Source organism: Bactrocera dorsalis, chromosome 2, assembly GCF_023373825.1.
Source record: "Bactrocera dorsalis isolate Fly_Bdor chromosome 2, ASM2337382v1, whole genome shotgun sequence".
In the NCBI taxonomy this organism is placed as follows: domain Eukaryota; kingdom Metazoa; phylum Arthropoda; class Insecta; order Diptera; family Tephritidae; genus Bactrocera; species Bactrocera dorsalis.
In genome coordinates, this window is record NC_064304.1 from 74,800,478 (window position 1) to 74,819,789 (window position 19,312).

General features: G+C 36.9%; 1 protein-coding gene across 3 annotated transcripts in view; it reads left to right on the plus strand.

Annotated features, from left to right (window-relative positions):
* Positions 1–19,312, plus strand: part of LOC105223097 (proton-associated sugar transporter A) — a 176,438-nt gene that overhangs the window by 134,293 nt on the left and 22,833 nt on the right. For all 3 annotated transcript variants that reach the window (XM_049450002.1, XM_049450001.1, XM_049450000.1), the window contains exon 7: positions 10,791–10,965. In XM_049450002.1, coding sequence (XP_049305959.1) covers positions 10,791–10,965 — 175 coding nt within the window. The remainder of the gene's footprint in view (positions 1–10,790; positions 10,966–19,312) is intronic.

Below are 19,312 nucleotides of genomic sequence, written 5' to 3' on the forward strand. Positions count from 1 at the left end.
AGTTGCGGTAGGACGATGGCTTGTGCATCTATTCTTATATCCGCGTTTGGGGAGACTATAGTGATTGGGCAAATTTTGTTTGAATTTTGTATAATTCTTCCGCCCATTCCTGAAATTTGGAAATTTGAATTTTTTACAGGCAATTTTAGCCGATTTTGAGCTTTAGATGATATAAAGGATCTTTGAGAACCTTGATCTATTAATGCTCTTAATTTGAATAATTCTCCTCTATGTTCAATAGCGATGACCGCAGTGGGTAAAGGAATTTTGCTTTCATTCTCTGAATGAAGAGCTTGAATTTTTGCTGCTTTAGAGCAACATGGTTGTTCTTCCCTTTTTTCGGGATTTGAGATTTCGGGATTATCACTTTTGGTTGTAGTGACTAACCCGGTGGTTTTATGAAATTGATTTTGCTTCATATTTTGAAAATTTGTAATATGAAGCAATGAGTGATGTCTTCGTTGACAGTACACACAACTAAATTTGCTTTCACAGTCTTTTGTCGTATGAGCATTCGACAGACAGCTGATGCAAAGTTTATGTTGTCTGACAAGATTGTTTCTGTCAGAAACGGATAATTTTTTAAATTTCTCGCAAGATCTTATATTGTGACCTCCTTTACATATTTCACATAATGGTTGCCATTTATTGGTTTGGTTTGACACAAATGTTTGGCTTCTATTAGCGTGCCTATTATATTGTGTATTATTGCTGGCTTGGGGTTTAAAAAAGTTTTTATTCGACTCATTTTGATTATTTTTTTGTTTCACTGTTTTTTTGTCAACTCGTTCAGCTATTTCGTACTGAGTTGTTAAGAAGTCTTTCATTTGATGCCATTTTGGCGATTTCTTTCTTGCCACTAGTGATTGCTCCCATCGTAGCAAAGCAGCATCAGGCAGTGTTGCTGCACAAATGTTTACTAGGATAGGGTCCCACGATTCTGTGGAAATCTTTTGTGTTTCTAACACAGATAAACAATTAGTCACTGTCGAGTATAGTTTTTGAAACTCTTGGCTGGTTTCTTGTTGAATTTTTGGTAAATTCATTAAAATTGTTATTTGGTTGTCTACCAATACTCTTTCATTTTCGTATCTTTCGACCAGTGCTTCCCAAGCCAGATTAAAGTTTTCGTCATTTAGAGCGAAACGCTTGACGATACTGCCAGCTTCCCCTTTTGTTTTATATCTGAGATGGTACAGCTTTTGAGCTCGTGAAAGTTTGGGATGGTTAATGTATACGGCAGTGAACATGTCCCGGAAGGACGGCCACTGCTTATAACCTCCGTGAAAAACTTCAGTATCACAAGCTGGCACTTTCAAGAATATACCTGTATCTATTTCTTCTTTTTGAGTCGTACCTACTCTTGGAGGAGGAGTAGTGGCTCTACATGGCCTTAATAAATTTATTTGGTTCAATATCATTGCCTTCGTAATTTCATATTGTTCGAGGCAGTTTTCATATTTAGCTGACGCCGAAGCTTTTATGTTTTCTGGGAGTTCAGCATCGTCAGTATCTAGTACTGTATCGTATGCTGCCAGAAGGCGTGCCCATATGCTATCTATGCTTTGAATTTTTAAATTTAGAACCGATTCTGTGTTATCATTAATTGGGGAGGCAGTAAATCTCGTGCAGTATCTAACAAAACTGTCACTTTCAGTTATGAACCTTGATACTAAATTATCTTTGGTTCTTTTTTGTTTGGCACCCTGCTTTGAGCGTGTAGCTTCTGCAGGTGTGCTTTGTGATTTGTCATCATCAGCCATTTTCGGAATTTCTAATAATTGAGGTGTTCTTGGTTTAACCTCTTTTGATTTTTCCGATTGCATTTATAAAATTAAATTGTAAGCTTTGAGCTTTGAAATATTTTGCTTTGAAATACAATAAAAAATTGGTAATATGGGCAAATGTGTAAATGAAAAGAAAAATTGATTTGAAACTTTTGTTATTAAAAGTATTATTAAATGATATAATATAAATTTACGAACACGTATTCAAATTGTCAAAATCAAAAAATGTCTGTATATAATTATAATTCTTCTTTTTATTTTTATTTTATTTTATTTTATTTTTTTTTTACCGTGTATTATTTAAACGTATCTGCGATATACTCGCGATTAATTTGTATATTATTCCTTAGTACGTCTATCTTTGAGATAAGAACGCAAAAGGAAAATAAAAATGACGCAAAAATATACGTATGTATGTATGTGAATTTATATGCATATAGTTATGCTTAATGTTTCTGTTCTCTTGTTTCCCTTATAGTTCGCACAATTGTCATATATGTACATATGTATGTATGTAATACGTATATGCAATATAACGAAATGCACGGAAAACAAGTATACAATTTTTTATATATTAATATTATATGTAAATGTTAAATATATGAGTATGTATGCAAATGTTTTGTTAATTGCATCTGCATACGTTTGCTCAAAAAGCACGCGAAAAAGAAATTGCGATAAATATTCGATAAGAATGCGCATACATAAATATGTATGTTAGTTAATTTTAATTGTTGATATGGATATCCTCCATGTACATGGATTTCGATTCCGTTTTGTTCCGTTTTGTTCCGCTTTTCTTTTTTCTTCTTTTAAAGTTCACTGACCGGAGTAATAAATATTTTTTATATATTATTACTTGTATGTAGATATGTTTGTATTTGTAACCTTTTTATTGGTACGTTATATTAAGAAGAGAGACAACGTGAGAGAGATAACGAGAAATAGTTGGATCGCGATATACATATGTACATATATGTACATCCACAAATATCAACTGTTATGTTGTTGTTGTTTTTTTTTTTTCTTCTGCCTTTGCTTATATGTTAAAGCGATCCTGCTTGTTGCTTTGTTAGCACAAGGGGTATCACCAGAACTTGCAAGTAATAATACTTGACTTTGAAAATTTTTAGTTTTTTTTTTTTTGTAGTGTGTTTAGCGACACGAAGTAAGCTTGAAGGCAAGTAATTTAACAACAGTTTCTCAAAAATTTTCCTTAAAACGGTTGACTTATGCATGTACCATATGCCTATGTATATGTATATAAATTGAGGAATATAAATTTTAGCGCGCAAAGTTTGAAGGCCCACAAATTTTTGTATGTATGTATGTATATGCACATATGTATGTATTTATGTATATTTTATACAATTTAGTACCTTTTCTTATATGTGTACATATGTATGTATTTGCATTTTCTTTTTTTGCTCGCCTTTGCTTATTTATTATAGGCGATCCTGCTTGTTGCTTTTTTAGCCCAAGGGGTATCACCGAAACATGCAAGTAATAATACTTGACTTGGAAAATTTTTTTTTTTTTTTTGGAAAATTGTAGTGTGCTTGGAAACACAAAATAAGCAATTGGCGGGTACCGTAATTTTTTCAATTATTTCGGTACCTATATATGTACATACATATGTGTATACCGAACTGTCTAACCGTTTTTTTTTTTATATAACAGTTTGGTTATTTCTAATTAACTGTATGTCGTATTACAGCTCAAACTGTATTTTAAACATACATATGCGCATAAATACTTCTATTAAAAATTAAATCGGAAAGGACTCACTTTTTTCTCCGCCAAGGGTTTTTGGGCAATACTTATGTATGTATGTATGTGTTGTCTCTAGGACGTTTCTCTTTTTGGTTTTTATTTTCCTTTTGATGTTTTCCGTGTTTAGTTTGTAGTCTGTTCCCACGTTGCTTGTACTCCTTGTTTGCTCTGCCGTATGTTTGGGGGTTTTGTCACTGTATGTACATATGAATATGTGTACTTGATATTTGAGCACTGCACTGCACTCTAGGTCTCTTTGTTTGCTCTGCCGTATGTTTGGTGTTTTTGTCACTGTATGTATGTATATATGTTCTTTATATTTCAGCACTGCACTGCACTTTAGGAACAAGTATGTGTTGTTTCTATGTTCTATTTGTCACTTTAGTTTTATTTTATTAGTTAATTTGTATTATATCGCGCCCGTTTATGTTTTAAGCAGAGTTGAGGTTATTGACCTTTCTTTTGTGTTATAACGCGCCCGTTTAATATATAGTTATAACAATTCCTTCACTTTTTTTTTTGTTTTTTCTTTATGTATTGTATCGTTCTGTATTTAATTTTTATATAAATTTTTTTTTTTTTCACTTGTAGTTTTTTATCTTACATACATACATAGGTGCCTTTCTGAACGGCTCGAAGGACCATTTGTTCGTTGGAGTTAGTTTCCCTATGTATTTTGCGGGGTATACTTACTTTACCTTCAGTTAGGTATCCCTTTGTGTATTACGGTAAAAGAAAGATGTCACAATTTTAGTGGTATAGATACGTATGTATTTCCCTTTGCGGGCGAAACTTCAATATTTTTTATAAAATTAATTTCAAGATATTCCAGATAGGTACAATTCTTGATATTTACAATACACTGTTCACTTTGCACTATTGATGCTCCTGATGTTCCAGCTTCCTGCGCACACACACACACGACCGGATGAGGAATCCTAATTTGGACCAGAACTGCTAAGCGATTATAAGGTGGCGGATCAACGTGAACGAGTTGGCGATCGAAAAAAAGGCGACGTGGTTTGAATACCGGCGTAAAACGAATTGTGTGCCACCCCGATCTAACCAATCCTTTTTGATCGGCTGAGTGGTGAAAAAATGATTATGTGTGTGTGTAGTGTGGTTGGTTTGTTGCGTGGTATGAAGATGCAGGTTGTGCGCTGAATGTTGTGTCGTATGCTGAATGTTGTGTCGTATGCTGAATGTTGTGCTGTGTGCTAAGTGTTGTGTTGTGTGATGAGTGTTGTGTTGTGTGATGAATGTGAGTGAGGTGATGAATGTGGGGTGGAGGGGCGAGATGCCATAAAGTCGCATAAACATATGGAAAACTTTCGCATTTGATGTGGTATCTTCACGAAATTTGACATGGATTACTCCTAAAAAATTGTTCAGATCGACTATAGCATATAGCTGCCATATAAACTGAACACATAGTTACTAAAAGAAATGCACATGTGAAGGGTATATTAGCTTCGGTGCAGGCAGGAAGTTAACGTTTTTTCTTGTTTTTTATAATTTTTATTATACAAATTTCAAGTACTATTAATTTAATTTTTTATTTTACACAACTTGTAAAATTATATTTACTAATATAGAGTCTTGTGTTTTCAGGGGAGTGGCAAGGTTTTAGAGGCAAAAAAATATATTTTCGTTTTTTAGTAATATAATTTTATTAAATTTAATGACATATTTATGTACAACTTTTGAAGTATATTAGAAAAAATGAAAAATACTAATAAATAAGTTTATGACGGTGAATATCCAGAAGCGCCTTAGAAAAAGTGGTTTAGCGGTGAACATTATAACTCGTTATCGGATCATCTGAAACAAAAAAATTGATAAGCATTTTAAAGATGGTGTATTTCTTGAGGTAATCAGAAATAGTTCTTTTTTTTCTACTTTTTGCAGCACATGGAAGTAAAAAGCGCGATTTTAGCTGAAAAAATCGCGGCTAATTTGTTAATAAAAAATAAGTAAAAAAACCCATCTGATTACCTGTTAATTTATGTGAAGAAGTAAAATTCAAATTTTCGAAAGGATCGGTTCAGTAGACTTTAAGTTGTAATGTTCACGAACTTCAAAAATAACGTTTTCGGGAAAATCGATTTGAACTTTAAAAAGTTTCAAAGTCAGGTATCACGGCCGGTCGTTTAAAACTCTGTAATTCCGTTAGTTTGACTATAATTGACTCAAAATTTGTACACAATATTCTCGACATATTGGTCATTCAGAAAACAAAAAAAAATGTAAACCTTAAGGGGGTTTGGTATCGAACGCCTCGGAGAGGTCCTTCCCGATCCTGACGGAGCTTTTGGTCCCGCTCAACGTCAGTTTACACAGCCGTATTAGTTTTGCGGGGATACCAAATTCAGACATTGCGGCATAAAGGCAGCTCCTTTTCGTACTGTCGAAAGCAGCTTTGAAATCGACGAAGAGGTGATGTGTGTCGATTCTCCTTTCACGGGTCTTTTCCACGATTTGGCGCATGGTGAATATCTGGTCAGTTGTTGATTTACCAGGTCTAAAGCCACACTGATAAGGTCCAATCAGTTTGTTGACGGTGGGCTTTAATCTTTCACACAATACGGTCGATAGAACCTTATACGCGATATTAAGGAGGCTAATCCCACGGTAGTTGGCGCAGATTGTGGGGTCTCCTTTTTTATAGATTGGGCATAGCACACTTAAATTCCAATCGTTGGGCATGCTTTCGTCCGACCATATTTTACAAAGAAGCTGATGCATGCTCTTTATCAGTTCTTCGCCGCCGTGTTTGAATAGCTCGGCTGGCAATCCATCCGCCCCCGCCGCTTTGTTGTTCTTCAGGCGGGTAATTGCTATTCGAACTTCTTCTTGGACGGGCAATGGAGCGTCTTCTCCATCGTCATCGATTGGGGAATCGGGTTCGTCTTCTCCTGGCGTTGTGTGTTCACTGCCATTCAGCAGGCTGGAGAAGTGTTCCCTCCATAATTTAAGTATCCTCTGAGCATCGGTGACTAGATCACCTTGCGGGGTTCTACATGAGTATGCCCCGGTCTTGAAACCTTCTATAAGCCGCCGCATCTTTTCGTAGAATTTTCGAGCATTACCCCTGTCGGCCAGCTTATCAAGCTCTTCGTACTCACGCATTTCGGCCTCTTTCTTTTTCTGTCTATAAATGCGTCTCGCTTCCCTCTTCAACTCTCGATATCTATCCCATCCCGCACGTGTTGTGGTCGATCGTAACGTTGCGAGGTAGGCAGCCTGTTTTCTCTCCGCTTCGACACGGCACGCCTCGTCGTACCAGCTGTTCTTTTGCACTTTCCGAAAACCAATGGTTTCGGTTGCAGCTGTACGTAAGGAGTTTGAAATGCCGTCCCACAGTTCCCTTATACCGAGTTGTTGACGAGTGCTCTCAGAGAGCAGGAGTGCAAGCCGAGTAGAAAATCGCTCAGCTGTCTGCTGTGATTGCAGCTTCTCGACGTCGAACCTTCCTTGTGTTTGTTGGCGTGCGTATTTTGCTGCACAGAGGCGGGTGCGAATCTTAGCTGCAACAACATAGTGGTCCGAGTCGATGTTAGGACCTCGGAGCGCACGCACATCTAAAACACTGGAGACGTGTCTTCCGTCTATCAAAACATGATCGATCTGGTTGGTGGTTTTTCGATCCGGAGACAGCCAGGTAGCTTGATGAATCTTCTTATGCTGGAATCTAGTACTACAGATAACCATATTTCGGGCCCAGGTGAAGTCGATCAGCCTCAACCCATTTGGGGATGTTTCCTCGTGGAGGCTGAATTTACCGACCGTAGTGCCAAAGATACCTTCTTTGCCCACCCTGGCGTTGAAGTCGCCAAGCACGATTTTGACATCGTGGCAGGGGCATCTCTCATAAGTGCGCTCCAAGCACTCATAAAAGGCATCTTTGGTCACATCGTCCTTCTCTTCCGTCGGGGCGTGTGCGCAAATCAGCGATATGTTGAAGAACCTCGCTTTGATGCGGATTGTGGCTAGATGTTCATTCTCCGGAGTGAATGATAGTACTCGGCGACGGAGTCTCTCTCCCACCACGAATCCCACACCAAACTTGCGCTCCTTTATATGGCCACTGTAGTAAATGCCACAAGGACCTACTCGTCTTTGTCCTTGTCCCGTCCATCGCATTTCTTGGACGGCGGTGATGTCAGCCTTTATTTTCACGAGGACATCAACCAGCTGGGCAGCGGCACCTTCCCAATTAAGGGACCGGACAATCCAGGTGCATGCCCTCAATTCGTAGTCCTTATTTCGTTTTCCATGGTCGTCATCAAAAGGGGGGTCTCTCATCCGAGGCTGGTTGTTACTATTCGCTGGGGTTGTTTTTTTACGTGGCGGGTCCCAAACCCAGCGCACAACCCTATGTAGGGGATATTTCGCCTTCTCACTTTAGCTCGCCTTCAAACGGCTGTTCTTAGGCTACCCAGAGGATACTTGGTCAAAGACCGGAAGTCGTGAGCTGCTTGAGTCATATGTAAAAGAATCGTTTCTGGCCACTCCCAAGTGAATGGCGATCAGAGAACTTTCCTCACTTGCGTGAACTTCTACACATGACTCCATCCTCCAAGCCACCTTCATTTATTCGGTGATGGTACGAGAGTCTGAATCCATCTTGGCTGGCAAGTGAAAGATGCTCATTAAGGGAGTGTTGGCAATTCCCGGGACTCTTGTCCCCTTTTCTCTTGTCTTGTTCTTGGCATTATTAACATAGTCTCGTTCATTGCGGTTCGAACGTTGAAAGTAATTATGTGTGTGTCATGGACCCAGACTACAGTACCTTTGTCCACCAACACTTTGGACGATCTATTATAGATGTTGATGATTCCGTCGTTCACTTGAGTGATTACGTTCAAGTTCCTCGTTTGTATTCCGAAGTGCATTGTCCAAGCCAACAATTCTAGATTCTACACCCCTGGCCACCCTATGATGCACACCTAACGATTCTCAGAGGTACGTTGTATCCGCTTATTAATTTGACAATATTGACGACGTCACATAAAGTTATGCTTGTGAACCACTCTCCCTCTAAAGAGGTCCGTGGTTCCTAAGTTCGTCTGAATGGCACTCGCCTCGCATAAAGGTGTCAGCTTATTCTTAAGTCTTTGGGTGGACTTAACTAAGCTTTTTCACCAACTTTGAAAACTCGGTTTTGCCGAGAGGTATTTTATCTGGCTCTGAGTGCGATCTGGGCATCCCTGATTTTGTTCCGTATAATTTTTTAGTCCGGTTGATTGGGTTTTGCTTGAACAACATCAACGAGTTTCCTGTGATAGCGGAGGGCATTGACTTATGGTAATGAATTGCTGCCAACATAATAAACTTTACAGTATCACTTATAATCTCTCGATCTTTAAACACCTGGCGAAAAACTTATATCTGCCCATTCGATACACTATACCTGTATAAGAATGGCGCATTTGAAATAGTAACACCAAATTGTAGTATACTCGTACAAATATAGTAATACACTGTGTAAGATTTAAAATAATAGTTTCAATACCTCTATTTGGAAGATTTTGCGGCCGTTGCATTTGTACAGCTTCCTTGCATAGTATTATTCTTAAAAGTATTAGGATTTGAACTTTTATCTGAGATTGCTATAATTTCATTACGGGGTGTTTGTAACATTTGGGTACGACGTGCTTGAATTCCGACAGACAATTTCGTTTTTAAGTCTTTATATACGGGGCAACCCCTATAATTTGCAGTGTGATTTCCCAAATTTACTAATTTTTTATTTAAATCCTCTTTTTTAAGGGTACATTTTGAAGTAGGATGTAGATCCCCACACAAGCACTGCATAGGATGCAATATGCTTTCTTGTGTCCATACTCTTTGTACATTGTACTGAACCATTTCTCTTATATGGTTTCTCAACGGTGATTCTACGATAGAACAAATATTTTAAATTGTAAATCGGGTGTATTTCATTTTTCTTTAGTTGGTTATAATTTGGCATCAATTCTATTTTGAACATTAGTTGTGGGACTTTGTTCCTGTTAAAAATATTTACTACTGATTTAATAAAACTTTACTAAAACCACGTCCTTTCAGTGCTTCTTTAACATCGTTAGCGTATACCGAAGGCTTTACACCTTTATTAACAACACCTAGGCCTTTTGAGTTCTTCAGTAGGTAGGAGTAGTAATGCCTGTTATTGTTTGACAAGTACTTTAAAACATCCATGAATTTTTTTTCAGGGTATGTTTGAATTTTTGTTTCAACTATATTACCTTTTTTCAAGGGCACAATATAAAAATTGTTTGTGCCTATTAAATTTCTTACTTTGGAGACAAGAGCATTTGAGCTAAGCTCAGGCAAATATATTGGAGAGGGTTTGGCATTTACGTCTGCGGTAGTACCCTTTGCATTATCGTTAAATTCCATGCTCAGCAAGGCAAACCTGTTGCCGTTAAGAATTTATGGCTTTTTACCATTTTGTTTTCCTTTGCTGTCCGGGTGTTTGCTGCTACCTGCATAGTGGTTGCTGTCGGCACATTTGTTGTTGCCCAATTGTTGTTTACTGCTGCTTCTACTGGCCTTGCTGATCGCTGCGATGACTCATCATCACCGTTACATTTTTTTGCCGTTGTTTTTTTTGCCTCGATAAAGCAGAAGTAGGCATTTAAGGAACGGTTACGGTCTTGCTGGTGAAGCTGCGAAGCACTCATAATAGTTTTTTTTATTTTTATCTATTCATTTCGTACACTATTTGTTTATGTTTATTATTAATAATTTATGAGCACTGATTTTTATTACTTTTTGCACAATCTGAATACACGGAGCGAATTACAAAACACGCCTATGCACCATGAACGCCAATAATAAGTGATTGTAACGAAATTATTAAATATTTTTGATGAGGGTATACCAACATAAAAAAGTTCGTTTGACAATAAACAGTGCTTACCAGTGTAATTAATGATAATTTTCAATACTCGAAATGTGAAGGCAAATATTTCGATTTTGAAAGCCAACCTTGGGAAATGGAGAATTTACTTTATAGTTATGACTCCAAATCTCGAAATTATTATTTCGATCCAATACTCAGAATTTCAGTTTGAACAAAACTGTCTAAAAAAACGATAGAGCTACACAGGTATAAAGTTTATATCTTTGAAATTGCAGTATTGTGATCTTTACATATTTTGTCAAATACTTAGATGTATTAAATATGTTTAGTATAGCTATTTAAACATATTTTTTTTATTATAGCGCTAAAGTGGTTTACGTTGGCGGACTGTTTTTCTATAGCATGGGAATGGCATTGATGGCTTTAACGCGAGCTAAATTGAGTGTGATTGTATTTAGTTGGACAGCAGGAGTAATGTATTCCACATTATTTACTATGCCTTACCTACTAGTGGCACACTACCACTCTATGGGAACAGTAAGTAAAAATCTTGTACTCATATAATCCTATATAATCTGGCAACTTTTCTCGTGTGCAGCAGTGCTTTCGTGCTCTTAGAAACTCAGAAATTTGTTTAATTTATAAAATATTTAAAACTTTGTGGAACAGTCATCGACTAACACTCGCTTCATTCGGACTCGTTTCCCTAGTGCTCGTGCAGTTGATAGCTTTCTAATAGTATACAGTGCTAAACGCATTATTCTCTTTAGTTACTTCTAAAAATAATTCATTTATTTCAATCGGGCGTACAAATAAATTCACAAATAGGTTTAGTGTGTTGCAGGACTGCGACTCGCTGGCCAGCCCGAAAAACAAACGTAAGAAAAAAGAAAGAAATACAACATTTTTGGATTTCCCCGTACTACCACCAATTACCACCAACCAATTGCAACCCAAGTTTGTTGTTATCAAATCAGCGGAAAATGAAAAACCACTAGAAAATTTTAGCGTTTTTGCCAAAAAAAAGGCACTAGATTCGATTAGTACTGAGGTACAGTCAGTAAATATGCTTCGCGATAGTAGTCTTCTCAATTTAACTAAAAATCAAAAGGTAGCTGAAAAATTCATTAAGACAACTAATTTCGGCGGCTTGTGCAAAGTGTCAGTTTCATTACATCAAAGCCTCAACTCAACTAAAGGAACAATATTTGATAGAAATTTAATTCAAACACCAGAAGCAGAAATATTGGAAGATTTGAAAAACCAGGGCGTAATAGGCGTATATAAATTCACGAAAAAAGTTAATAACAAGTCTGTTTACACTGGCTCAATTTTGCTTACATTTGATCTCTATACAGTCCCAAAATATATCGACATTGCGTGGTACAAACTCGGTGTTAGGGAATATTTTCCTAACCCAATGCGATGCAAAAGCTGCCAAAAGTTAGGGCATACACTCAAGCAGTGCAATAGTAATCCCATTTGCGCAGGTTGTAACCTTCCCCCTCACAACCCTTCTAACTGCACGCGCAGCATGTGTGCCAATTGTTTTGGTCCTCACCCTGCCTTCGCCAACTCTTGCCCAACATACCAACAGCAAAAAGAAATATTAAAAATTAAAACCCAAAACAAATGCAGTATGTTTGAAGCACGACGTATTTTTAAGCAAAATAATCCACTTATTTGTGAAGCCTCTTACGCCACTACCCTCTCTTCAAATCTTCATTCAAACCTTGACAAATCTAATATTCAAAATAACAAAACCAGTTCTACGCCCTTTTCCTCTTCTCCCTCTAATCATTCTCAACTCACAATTAACTATAATCTAACTACCGACTCTCAGAGCATAACAGAAGCACACGTTCCACTAAACAACAATACCTTTGACAACAACACTGATCAGCAAATATCAAAAACCTGTTCTAAGCCCGCCTCCCCACTTCCCGCAAATAACATCATAATCAATCAACACTTAACCACCGACAACGACAATCAACTTATTGAGAGCTCTGTTAACATTAGTAACAACAATAATCATAACAATGTCATATTAAATACTCCCGTCCTTCATTATTCCTTTAATCCTCTCTCACAAATCTTCTCTTATCTAACAGAAGATCAACTTAGCACAGAAAATATTCACTTATTAAACATAACTCCAAACTCAACCTCTAACGACTCTTATAGTGGGATTCTGTAACCAGTCTCTAGTCTCTATTTGAGACACTTTGAGATAAATTCTCAATTTGTGACTAGTTACTATTCACTAAACAGTCTCTAGCGTTAGTCTCAAAATATTGAGACGTGGTAGTTAGCAGGTCGCAAAACTAAAAAGGGCTCTTGTCTGCCATTTTGAATATACTGAATAGAGATCATCATAGATATTAATCGATTGTCGTTTCTTTATATTTTGTAAGCAACTCAAACACGAAAAGATGAAAAATAAATCAATTTTACATAAATTTCGTAAATATTATGAAACAAAGTCAACACATATTTTTATTTTTATTGATAATTATGTTTTTTGACTATGTTATAGAAAATTTAATATTTGTTATCGACATATTTATTTTCATTCAAGTGTAAAAACATCTCTGAATAATGAAAAAAATTGTCTCTAACTTAAAATCTCAAATTTAGAGACTTGAGACTGTCTCAAGTTACAGAATCGCACGGTTAATTCACTATTTGCGATACACTGAGTGAATGTATTTTAATAGTGCATTGATAAGTTTTCTCTTAGTTGCAGTAATGCTGAACATTCTGCAATGGAATATGTTCATGGTTATTATAACAACTACTCGAACTTGGAAATATTAATTAAAGAGCAATTACCAAAGATAATTTGTCTCTAAGAGACTCACTGTAAATATAACTCAATGCCAACTATACCTAAACAATACAACGGTAATTTTCATAAATTTAGTTATAACACCTCTGCTAAGCAGGGTACAGCCTTACTGATTCACAAGAGCATACCATATAAACTTATCAACTTTAATTCAAGTATTTCTGCCGTTGCAGCTGAAATAAATTTTAAAGTAAAATTGACTGTAATTTCTATTTACGTTCCCCCACAACATAATCTTCTTACTTCTGAGCTTTTCAACATCATAAATGTAACTAACAACCCAGTGATAATAGTTGGCGATCTGAATGCGTGGAGCCCACTTTGAGGCTCACCAAATCAAAATCCCAAAGGAGTAATCATTGAAGACTTTCTTTTAGCATCCAATCTCTCTATCCTTAATGATGGTTCGCCCACGCATTTCAGCACGCACAAGTCGTTAACTCATAGTGATTTGTCACTATGCTCTTCCCAACTCGTCCCAATATGCAACTGGTACGTTATTAATGATTTGCATAATAGTGACCACTTCCCCACAATAACATCGGTTACAATTGATAGGTATACTCTACACCGCACAATTCCACTTTTCAATACCAAAAAGGCTAAATGGTCACTGTTTCAAGACAGGATTCTAGACTTGTCACATTCATTTCCCCCTGCCGATAACATCAATGCCGAAGCCGCTCGTATTAAGAAGATAATACGCTCAGCAGCAAACAATTCTATTCCCCGTACAATTTACAAACAATTTAATAGGACTCTACCTTGGTGGTCCTCAGAGTTAAAAGCGTTACGGGATACTAAACAAAATGCTTGGAGAGCTTACAGACAATCCTTCAGTTGTGAAAATCTAATAGCATATAAAAAAGAAAAACTCTGCATTTAATAAAGCTAAGAAAGAAGCTAAACAGCAAAGTTTCGCGGATTTCACCAGGAAAATTAATTCTACTACTCCCACACCAGTAATCTGGCAAAACGTGCGTAAATTAGGAGACACATTCAAACCTTCCAATATACATACAATCGAAACGGCATCTAGTATAGTTACGGACCACAAAAGAATCGCCGAAACCTTTGCTGGCTTCTGGTCTTCGAACTCTAATGACGCAAACTTCTCCTCTACTTTTCGTTTTGCTAAAAGCACTTCCCTCGGCCAATCCGTAAATATTTGCTCTAACTATAAATCTAGCATAATCGACTCCCCATTTCTTTTAAATGAATTAGATAACTGTTTAAAGTCATTCACTGGCACAACCCCTGGCCACGACAAAATTTCGTATCCCATGCTTGTTAACACCCCAACCACCTTCAGAAAACGGCTTAACAATCTTTTCAACAATATCTTCGATACAGGTATTATCCCACATTCCTTTAAAACGGCTACGGTCATCCCAGTAAAGAAACCCAACAAAGATGCTCGGCTGGTAGATTCCTACCACCCATATCGGTGCTTCCCTGTATTAGTAAGCTACAAGAAAAAATGGTCTCAAAGAGGCTAATGTGGTATTTAACATGCTCAAAGGCACTTTCACTTAATTAATTCGGCTTTCGTCCAGTGACAAGCACTATGGATGAACTCTATTATATCGATCATCTCATTTCAAAAAGTCTATCATCCAAAAGTCACCTTTCTATTCTCTCAGTAGAATTCGAAAAGGCTTTCGATATAGGTGGTGTTTACGTTGTAATAAACAAGCTACTTGAACTCCAAATACGCCCAAAAATGTACAATTATATTAAATCTTTTCTGACATCGCGATCAATACGCAGCAGGGTAAACAGCACACACTCATCAATTCATCCACTTTTTAATGGGATACCTCAGGGATCTCCGCTTTCAACGACGTTGTTTTTGATCGCATTCGACGAGCTTAGCAAAACACTATGTGCCCAAAAGGGAATCAGCCATTGCTTCTTTGCGGACGATTTATACTTCACGTGCAACAGAAAGGACACTAAAGACACCCACACTAATTTTGCAAACGCGATATCATCAATAAGCTCTTGGTGTCAATATTCTGGAGCAAAGCTATCACTCGAAAAATGCAAGCATATTCACGTTTGTCGGAAACATCTTTGTGACCCCATTACAATTAGGATTAATAACTTCACTGTAGAAAATGTTAAACCCCTAAAAATTCTAGGTATAACTTTTGATTGTAAGCATAATTTTTAGGAACACTGTATTAATCTAGCCTAGTTGCCAGACTCAACCTCATAAAATACCTTTCCTCCAACAAAAGTCACATACATACCAACTCCCTCCTCAATATCAGCAGCTCACATTGCTCTCCAGAATTGACTATGGATTGGCAATTTATGGCCAATGCTCCAAAACCAACCTACTTCGTATTAAGGGACCATATCATGCAGCCATAAGATGCAGCCTCAGAGCATTTAGAACCACGCGAACTGAAAATCTACCAGCCGAAAGCGGCTTTCTCACTATTGAAGACCGAATTCAATATGTACGATGCCGTCAAATCCTAAATGATTCGGATTTGACGGCAAAAAACTCGGTCATGTACAGAGAGATCAAGTTAGTAAAACAGCGAAAACGCAAGATGAAATATTCATCCGCTCTTTCATGCATGCTTAATATAGCATCGGCAAGTGAAATCCAACCGGCTCCACCTCCAACTTGGAATCAGCCTCCATGGCATTTGCAAAATAAGTCCTTCCTCGACGGTCTTACAGTTCATAGGAAGCTATAAGCAATTGTTCTACGAAATTACTGACCGATTCTTGAAGGAAAACTGGATACCTCTTTTCACAGATGGTTCAAAATCAACAGACGGAACCGGTTTTGCAGTCGTCAACGCTAACGGAATCTCATTAGCACAAGGAATCTTGCCAAAGGTTGCAACAGTTTTGTTCGCAGAAGTGCAGGGCATACTGTCTGCTCTTCTTCTAGTTAGAGCTTCTAAAAACAAATTTATTATATGCACAGACAGCCTCTCGGCGTTTGCAGCCACTAAATCCGCACAGAACTCTGTGGAACCTGTTGCCGCCATACTGGAACTCATCATTCAACTAGAGAAAAGAGTCAAACTGATGTGGGTTCCTGGCCACGCCGGAATCAATGGAAATGAGCATGCAGATAAAACTGCCAAATCAGCTAGAAAAGCTCCAGTTTTCACTTTCATGCCATTCTCAACCAAAGCAGTGGCGAAAAGTATTTCTAATACAGCGTACCAACGATGTGCTATCAAATGGGCAAACTATTCCCACACGTATAAGACCTATATCCAAACAGATCGAGGATCAGGCTCCCCACGACGACTACAACACACATGAATAAATGTTTCATCCGCTTCAGATTAGGGCGCACTAGTCTAACTCACGCCCATTTACTGGAAAACGAATCTCAACCAGCCTGTCAATTTTGTCGCAATGCTCCCTTAACCATTTCCATATCCTCAAAACTGTTTCCATCTGACACATTACAGATCTTCCTTTTTTCCTAACCTCAACCCGTTAGACTTGCTAAGTACTCCAAGTGAGAAAAATATTAAACTGTTATTTGAATTTTGTAAAACAATACATATTGATAACTTAATTTAAACTGTTATACACCTTAAGCCGATAGCCCTGGCAGCTAGTGCTTAATTAATTATAATTTCAATTGTAATCAATTTAAATAAATAAATAAATAACTTTGTGGAAATTATCCGAATTGAGTGATCCGTTAAGATAAGTATCACTGTAATATTGTTCTACTAAAGTAATTGAAATTTACTATAATTGTGTGTTGGCTTAATTTAATTCATTCCGCCGAGTCATTTTCAATTTGTTTTTGTGCTACATTATAAATAGTGCAATTGTTAGTGTTAATTTATATTCCTTACTTAAATTTCTTTCTTATTTTTATTCGTTTCCATCTTTGTCCACAGCTGTTCGCGAGTTTTTTATTTTTCATGTTTTACAGTGCATCTCAAACTGTTCGCTAAATTGGTTGTTATCTTTAATAACCAACTATTTTTATTGCACTAATTTGTTATAAATATTTTTGTCATTGCTCTTTTACTTTTATTATTTAACATTTTTTATATTTTTATTTAATATTGTTTTTTGTTCATTATGACTTGTAACTTTCCGAACTGCTCTGTGAAAAGCAAATCGGAACGCTTTGTTTCTTGCTGGCTTTTGATGGGCTTGCCCATCTTAAATATGCTGCACTGACAGGTAGGATATTGGGTTCTATTCTCGACAGTAAGGGCTTGCGCTGGTCTCGCTTAAAATGCAGACCAACAGAAATAGGATTGTTTAAAGTTTTTAAACAGGCGCGCAATGGTTTCAAGGAGATTGATCGAAAGCTTGAAACCCTTACTGAAAAATTTAGGCATTATGAAACGCTGTTTCAATCATTTCAATACCTGAATGTGCGAGAAGAGAATCCAAAACCTTTATCTAAACTCAAACGTCCGTCCGATGAAGACACCACTGTATCTTCCTTGAAGAGAATGCCTCCAGCCACTATTGACCTCATTAACCTTGCATCCCCTTGTCCTCAAGGAGAGAAGGTTCCGTCCGCTCAAGACACAGAGAAAAGTGTTACTGAACACGGTAAGCGGAAAACTTCGCAAGATCCGCCTCCAAATACCTCCAAGTCAGCTAATAACAACTTAGTTGTAATACCACGGAAAAAGGCAAGAGGCTTGCTGCGGATACGACAGTCGACGATATAAAAAGTTACATCTCGTCGAAATTAAAAACGGAAGATACAGACATCCGTAAATTTAATTTCAAATACAACAGGGATATTTCGTCATTTAAGATCGACGTATCCGCTGACAATTTTCAAGTGGTACTTGATAACTCATTCTGGCTATCTGGGGTCTTTGTGCGCGAATTCGAGCACAAACGCGATAAGCCCCCTGTAGTTATCTCTAAATTGCTAAGAAATTCTGTGATTACAAAAAACTAATTAACAATAATTCGCTGAATATTTATTATCAAAATGTTAGAGGTCTTAATACAAAACTTGCTGATTTGTATTTAAATAGCGCTCATTGCAACTTTAAAATCATTGCCTTCACAGAAACTTGGCTAAAGTCTCACATTTTTGATAATGACATATTCAACAGCGAATTCAAAATCTTTAGATATGACCGGCTGAACAAAAAAGGAGGTGGTGTCTTGTTTGCTGTTCATTCTTCAATTCCATCTGAAGAAGTCGATGTTCCGCATGCAGACTTCATAGAATTTAAGTGCATTCGTATTAGCGCTAATAGTGGCTATATCTACTTAACTTTATCTTATATACCGCCTCACTCGATGGCTAATAATACTGATTCCATGATTGTTTTGGGAGATTTCAATTTACCGCGCGTTTCATGGAACTCTATTGATGATTACACCATTGCGATTAGTACTCGCTTAGGTTTTTCTTAGATGAAATGACGGAGTTGGGTCTTAACCAAATTAATTTAATTTCAAACGAGTTTGGTAAGATCGTAGATCTAGTTTATGTTGATAACACTTCAATGTTCTCTGTTGTCCGATGTAATCCTTTGGTTCGTCCAGAGGACTCGTATCATCCTGTTTTGGAAATTAACATCGAAACCATAGCCAACTTTGCTCATAATAATACACTAGACCTTTGTTTTCGGTTCAACTTTACGAAAGCTAATCTTAAGAAGATTAATTACGAACTTTCTAAAGTAACTTGGCCATATTACAGTGGCAATATTGAATTTAATGCTTCCCACTTTAATGAAACTATTTTAAACTTATTCGAAAAATATGTTCCGAAATGTGTTGTTACTCAAAAAATAAGTTCTAATTTATGGTTTTCGAAAGAATTATGTAAATTAAAAAATAGAAAATCTCGTGCTTTTAAACTTTTTAAAAAAACTGGTATAGTTGCTGACTATTCAAAATATTCTAAATTGCGTCGACAATTTGCTGAACTTAACAAAATATGTTATAATAATTATATAAATAAAGTAAAAGATAATATTATAATATTCGTATACGTAATCCAAAATTGTTCTATAGTTTCGTCAACTCCAAACGCAGGATTTCTAATTT